Raw genomic sequence first — 6,779 nt, 5'->3', positions numbered from 1 at the left:
GAGGACTGCTCAGCTCATAACAGACACGATGATGATGATGATGAGGACGATGAGGAGGACGGCCACACAGATAGCGATGTAAACCTTTTTCTGCAAGGAGAAAAAAAAAAAAAAAATAAGGACATGGAAACTCAAATCACCAAAATTGAATACAGTCTTTATCAGGTTAATGTCATTTAAATGTTGTTTTATGTATATTTAACCGTTTGAATCATTAATTTTGTTGCAAAATGGCGCTGGGAAAGCAGCTATTCATCATAGTTCTGGGAGAGCCGGCAAGGCCAGGAGCTGAAACATTCCTTCCAATGCTTCTACAGATCACTCCATAGGAGGGCGATGTAGAGGTAAACGTACACAAGACTTCCACATCGTGTTTTCATAGGGAGGGTCAGGATGTCTTTTGCAGCAGACTGCAGCCAGCAATAGATCACTTCTACAATTATCTATTGCAGCAGGTTGCAGCCAGCAATAGATCACTTCTACATTGATCTATTGCAGCAGAGTGCACCCAGTAATAGATCATTTCTATAGTGATCTTTTGCAGCATGTTGCAGGAGATAGGTGTTGGGCGCTAGTGCCAGAGAAGTGTCCACCAAATGCAAAAACAGCCAGATGACTAGTGAGTGCTTGCAGACAGACTTTCCGGTTATTGTCAACATTCAGGGCAGCTCTGGCAGGCAAAGAACAGGAAATCCCGCTGGCAGCAAATAGAAGAGAACAGGCGCCACTGAAGTTAGCAAAGGCTTTATTGATACAGGCGCCTGTTCTCTTCTATTTTTTGCAGCATGTTGCAGCCAGCAATAGATCACTTCTACATTGATCTACTGCAGCAGTTTGCAGCCAGCAATAGATCACTTCTATAGTGATCTTTGCAGCAGAGTGCACCCAGTAATAGATCATTTCTATAGTGATCTTTTGCAGCAGGTTGCAGCCAGCAATATATCACTTCTACAATTATCTATTGCAGCAGGTTGCAGCCAGCAATAGATCATTTCTATAGTGATCTTTTGCAGCAGGTTGCAGCCAGCAATAGATCACTTCTATAGTGATCTTTTGCAGCAGGTTGCAGCCAGCAATAGATCACTTCTATAGTGATCTTTTGCAGCAGGTTGCAGCCAGCAATAGATCACTTATACATTGATCTACTGCAGCAGGTTGCAGCCAGCAATAGATCACTTATACATTGATCTACTGCAGCAGTTTGCAGCCAGCAATAGATCACTTCTATAGTGATCTTTTTCAGCAGATTGCAGCCAGCAATAGATCACTTCTATAGTGATCTTTTGCAGCAGATTGCAGCCAGCAATAGATCACTTCTACAGTGTTTGCAACTTTGTTATACGAGCAGCGAATTCTACAGTGATCTATTGCAGCAGGTTTTAGTCAGCAATAGATCACTTCTACATTGATCTACTGCAGCAGGTTGCAGCCAGCAATAGATCACTTATATAGTGATCTATTGCAGTCTGCAAAAAAATCATTACTGTGTTTGTAGTTTTGTTATATGAGCAGCGACCTAATTACTTCACCACTCATTGCAGTGGGATGTTCCGGGCTGCGCAGACTTCCGGGTCTGTTCTACGCCTCAATGCCTGCAGTTAGCTGGCAGGTCAGGTGGCTCCAGTCATCTACGTCTGTCAAATAACACACTTTGTTTATGCCAGTAGCGTGATTGTGGCCATGACCATGTCCCAGTGTATCATGGGACTTGTGGTTCGCTCAAGCTGGTCACTCTGAATGGCAAAAAGATGTGACATTAGCTTCTGAATGCTCCTTCCGGAGAGTGGATGGGCATGCTTGCACTGTGCAAGGAATGGTGATGACGTCATGGCTTTTTAAATGATAATTCATTGAAAATAAGTTCCAGCAAAAACTTTTATTTTTTTTTTTTTTTTTTATTGAGCCTGGGGAAGGGAAGTATAAAGAAAAATGGGGTATCCGTGAGTTCGGCTTTAACCCGTCCACATGCACTCCAAAACGAAGTAAGGTGTTGGCTTTAGATATACCATAACAAGAACTATATACAGAAGTCTTAAAGTGGTTCTAAAGCCTCAAGAGGTTTTACCTTAATGCTTTCTATGTATTGAGGTAAAGAAACCTGTGTTACAGCCCGCCCCCTCACCCCACTTATACATACTTGAACCCCATCGCCATCCAGTGCTGTGCATGAAAGCTGTGGTTCTCCTGGCTTTGTCCCTCCGCCCTGGGCAGATCAATAGCAACAGGAGCCATTGGCTCACTCTGCAGTCAATCAACTCCAATGACGGGGGAGCGGGTGGCAGCAATGGAGCTTAGGAGCAAGCCGGCATGGGTGCCTCCATGGGAATTGGTTTCCTATGGGGGGCACCGACCAGGAGGAGCCAAGACTGCCAGCAGGTGGACCCGAGAAGAGGAGGATCGGGCACTTTGTGCAATTCTATTGGACACAGTAAGTAGGTATAAACATGTTTGTTATTTAACCTTATGCTGACCGCCCCACATACATTTACTGCGGAACGGCGGCTCCTGTGCATCATGCTGCACTTCCGGGTCTGGGGCGTGCAGGTACGGCATTCTGCACTTCCGGGTCTGGGGCGTGCAGGTATGGCATTCTGCACTTCTGGGGCGTGCAGGTGCGCCATTCTACACTTCTGAGGCTGGGGCGTGCAGGTACGGCATTCTGCACTTCCGGGTCCGGGGCGTGCAGGTACAGCATTCTGCACTTCCGGGTCCGGGGCGTGCAGGTACGGCATTCTGCACTTCCGGGTCCGGGGCGTGCAGGTACGGCATTCTGCACTTCCGGGTCCGGGGCGTGCAGGTACGGCATTCTGCACTTCCGGGTCTGGGACGTGCCACTGGTAACTTGTTCCTGCTGTGATTGTGGACCCTCAGATCGTTCGAGAGAGGCAGAAAAGTTGTCTGCCTATGCAAACAAGGCAGATCGCCGTTCTGTGACAAGGGAAGGCAGTGATCTTGTGTTTCTGCTAAGCAGGAACACAGATCTCTGCCTTCCCACAGTACAAGCACTCTTTAGGAACACATTTAACCCTTTGATTGCCCCTGATGTTAACCCCTTCCCAGCCAGTGTCATAAGTACAGTGACAGTGTATATTTTTAGCACTGATCACAATATTAGTGTCACTGCTTCCAAAAAAAAAGGGTAAAAAAAAGTGTCAATGTCCGATTTATCTGCCACAATGTCACAGTCCCACTATAAGTCGCTGATCGCCACCATTACTGGTTAAAAAAAAAAAAAAAAATTTCCTGCTATAAATTTTCAGTTTTGTAACAAGCAGTGTCAGAAGGAAAAAACCCAACTCCATCGAGGCGTGGGTACTGTGTCCGTCAACGAACATCAGAGAAATGGATTTTACGGTAAGACAAAAATCCCATTTTCTCTTTCGTTAATGGGCGGACACAGCTCTTCATCTTCTTGACCATAGGGACGTCCCAAACATGAGGGGTGGGAACAGCAGGAAAAAAAAAAAAAAAAAAAAAAAACTTCCCCAAGGCTAAACATAGCCAACCAGGTAACTTGAAGCTCAACTGTTAATAACTGGAGCTCACCTGAAAAAACAAGTCTTCTAAACAGCAGCCTGCAAATCTGTTGAGACAACATAGGCAGGGGAATCTCCTGAATATTTTCAAAAGGAGGGTTCTGGAGAACTGACAACACCAAATATAGGTCCCACGGCTGCAATGAAGACCGCACTGGAGGAACCAAGTGTCCCATGCCCTAGAGAAAAGTAAGCACCAAGGAGTGTGCGGCAAATGGGCGTTTAAATAAAACCACCAAGACCTTGCCCTTGATTGTACTCAAGGCCAGGCACTGAACAACCCTTCGTTGGAGGAAAGCCAAGATCTGAGCCAGAGAAAAAGGAACAAAGGTAAACCCGGAGGGATTCACACCACGCAATCTAAGTATTCCACGTATGATGGTAAATCTTCCTAGAAGTATATTTTCTAGCTTTTAACAGCGTAGAAATCACAGAGTCACAACCCTCTGTCCTTCAGCACCTGGCTTTCAACAGCCAAGCCGTCAAAGCCAGCGACTGTAAAGCAGGATGGAAGATTGGCCCTTGGGACAGCAGCTCTTCCCTGAGAGGGAGTCTCCAAGGAGTATCGGCAACCAGCCGTACCAGATCGGCGTACCAAGAACGGAGAGGCCAGTCTGGGGCCACTAGGATGACCGGAAACCCTTCTTCCTCGATCCTGCGTAGTAGTCTCAGCAGAAGCTGGAGAGGAGGAGAGGCATAAATCAGACGATACTAACTCCAAGGAGCCACTAAAGCATCTGTAGCGACGGCTAGAGGATCCCGAGACCATGCCACAAACCTCTGAACCTTCCTGTTGAGGCGAGAAGCCAACAGATCCACCTCTGGAGTGCCCCACCGGAGACACATCTAATAAAACGCCTCCGGATGAAGAAACCATTCTCCCTGGCCTAACGCCTGTCCACTGAGATAGTCCGCTTGCCAATTTTACACCCCTGGAATGTGCACAGCAGAGAGGGCTGGAACAAATCTTTTTGCCCACCTTAGAATGCCGTCTACTTCCCGAGCCACCAGGACACTTCTTGTGCCCACTTGGTGACTGACATAGGCCACGGCCCTGGCATTGTCTGAATCCGCACCAGACACCCCTGGAGACGACTTGTCCAATGATCCAGACAAAGTCTGATTGCTCGGAGCTCCAGTACATTGATCGGTAGTCTGAACTCTTCCTGAGATCTGTGCCGAGGAAGCCTTCCCACCCGGACAGGTGCATGCAAGTCCGAAGAGACGACTGTCTGCTGGTTAGCAAAAGCCGAATTTCCTCCTGCAACTTTTGAAGTTTCTCCCGAGGAAGAAACACTCGGGCTGAGGACGAGTCCAGAGTCAGACCCAGATAGACTAGGCTTGTGGACGGAACCAGGAGCAGACTTCTGAACATTCAGAATCCATCTAAAATCCCTCAGCGTTTTCAGAGCTATCTCGAAGTTGTCCCAACAAGGCGGACGAAGACAGGCAGGGTACCCTCACTAAAACAGGGCAGGTGTCCCACACAATAATGGTGGCAAAGTTGTCATAAAAAAAAAAAAAAAAAAAAAAAAAAAAAAAAAAAATGAATTGCCCCCCCACAGCAATACCCCTTTTCCAAGGGAGGTGCCAAGCTGGCCACATGGTCTAGCAGGCCGCAAGGTGCGACCTCAATTTTTGTGGAGGTCCAGCTGCAATTGCACAGATCCTTAGCCCGGCAGGTGGCAAAAAAATAGAGTGGGGAGTTCAGCTACACACACACACTGAGGCAGCCCCCCAACGGTGACGCCTGACTCGGCCACATGCCGGGCTTACATTTTTGAAGGCGCCCAGCCGTATGGACGCGAGCCCCAGCAGAGCCAACCACCCAGGGGCAGCTGAGGGAAAGGAAGATTACCAAACAGGAAGCAGTGGCTTCAGCCACCCTCACAGGGGCCGCCTCACATAGTTTCCAGCAAGTAGGCTTGCAAAGCCTCGACCTAAATTTTTGCCCGGATCCGGACGCATGAGGCGCGTACCCGTGGATGTTAAACATCCACTCCCCCAACCCAACAACCGCCGCAGGGAGCCAAAAGGACATCCCTGCCCTAGTCACCAACCCCCAGGGTGGCGGAAAACCTTGCTCAAACCCCCTGTTGAGCCCCAGGAAAACCCGGTCTACAGCAACTTCAACCAGCCCCCTTAAGAGCATAAGAGCAGCAACAGCCAACTCATAACCTCACCCAGGGAGGGGGGGGGGAACCCAAAGACCCACAATGAGAGAAATTTGAGGGGGGGTGGGGAGGTACGACCATCCCAGGGAGGAGCCCACCCCAAAACCCTCCAGGGGTAGTAGGGGGGACAGCTACTTACCACACCAGGAACAGGGTGGGCACTGCTCCGGACAGACCACGGCTCCATGGAAATTTGGGTGCTGTCGGCCTGGAGGAAACGCTGTGATTCAGGCCGAAGCCAGTTTGTATGCGCCCTTGCGAGACTTTCAACTCACAGGCCAGCCCCCGTCTAGTGGGGCTGGCCTAGCGCGGATCTGCGGTCTACACGCACTCACTGGGGGGACCCTAAGGATCCATATTATCTAGTTCATCACCCAGTTCAGCACTTGATTGCAGCCCTCACAGGAAAAAAAAAATAATAAAAAGAGGAAAAACTTCCATGTAAAAGGAAAAAATTGCCAGGACCAGAGATCCCAGCAAGGAACTAGGTCCTCGCTCCTGACTAGACAGAACAAAACTTAATACCTATAGCAGGAATTGGGAGTATACCCCCTGGGACTGCCCCATAGGAGTGTTCAAGCTTTTTCTCTGCCTAGTGTCCTACTCCTGTAGGGGGGGCAGTATAACCCTATGGTCAAGAAGGTGAAGAGCTGTGTCCCTCAGTGAATGAAAGAGAAAATAAAAAAAATGCAGAGGTGATTAAATACCACCAAAAGAAAGCTCTATTTGTGAGCAAAAAAGGACATACATTTATTGTGGGTACAGATTCGCACGACCGCGCAATTGTCAGTTAAAGTAATGCAGTGCTATACAAGGGTAAACCTTCCAGAGCTGAAGCGGATAAAAAAAATAATAGGTTTCCTTTACAACCACTTTAAATAATAACAGACTATAGAGGAGTGTGTAAAACAGAATTATGACCGCAGTGAAAAGAATCTAAAATTCTGACACCGACATCAACAAACGTTTCAACAACAGCTGAGCATGTGTACTAAGTGAAACCCGACGTCAGTTTCCCTTCCTGTTGGGGCCTTTTATGTGACATTTCCTGTTTTCTAGCAGTAAATAT

At 48.0% G+C, this 6,779-nt stretch overlaps 1 protein-coding gene across 1 annotated transcript in view; it reads right to left on the bottom strand.

Annotated features, from left to right (window-relative positions):
- STX4 (syntaxin 4) overlaps nucleotides 1–6,779 on the bottom strand; it is a 40,968-nt gene continuing 34,189 nt past the window's right edge. The window contains exon 10 of the mRNA XM_082260959.1: nucleotides 1–90. Coding sequence (XP_082117085.1) covers nucleotides 10–90 — 81 coding nt within the window. The 3' untranslated portion in view covers nucleotides 1–9. The remainder of the gene's footprint in view (nucleotides 91–6,779) is intronic.

This window comes from Pelophylax lessonae, assembly GCF_965119305.1.
Source record: "Pelophylax lessonae genome assembly, chromosome: 6".
Classification (NCBI taxonomy): Eukaryota; Metazoa; Chordata; class Amphibia; order Anura; family Ranidae; genus Pelophylax; species Pelophylax lessonae.
The sequence above is the reverse complement of the archived record's forward strand: the minus strand, read 5'-3'. Positions and strand labels throughout refer to the sequence as shown.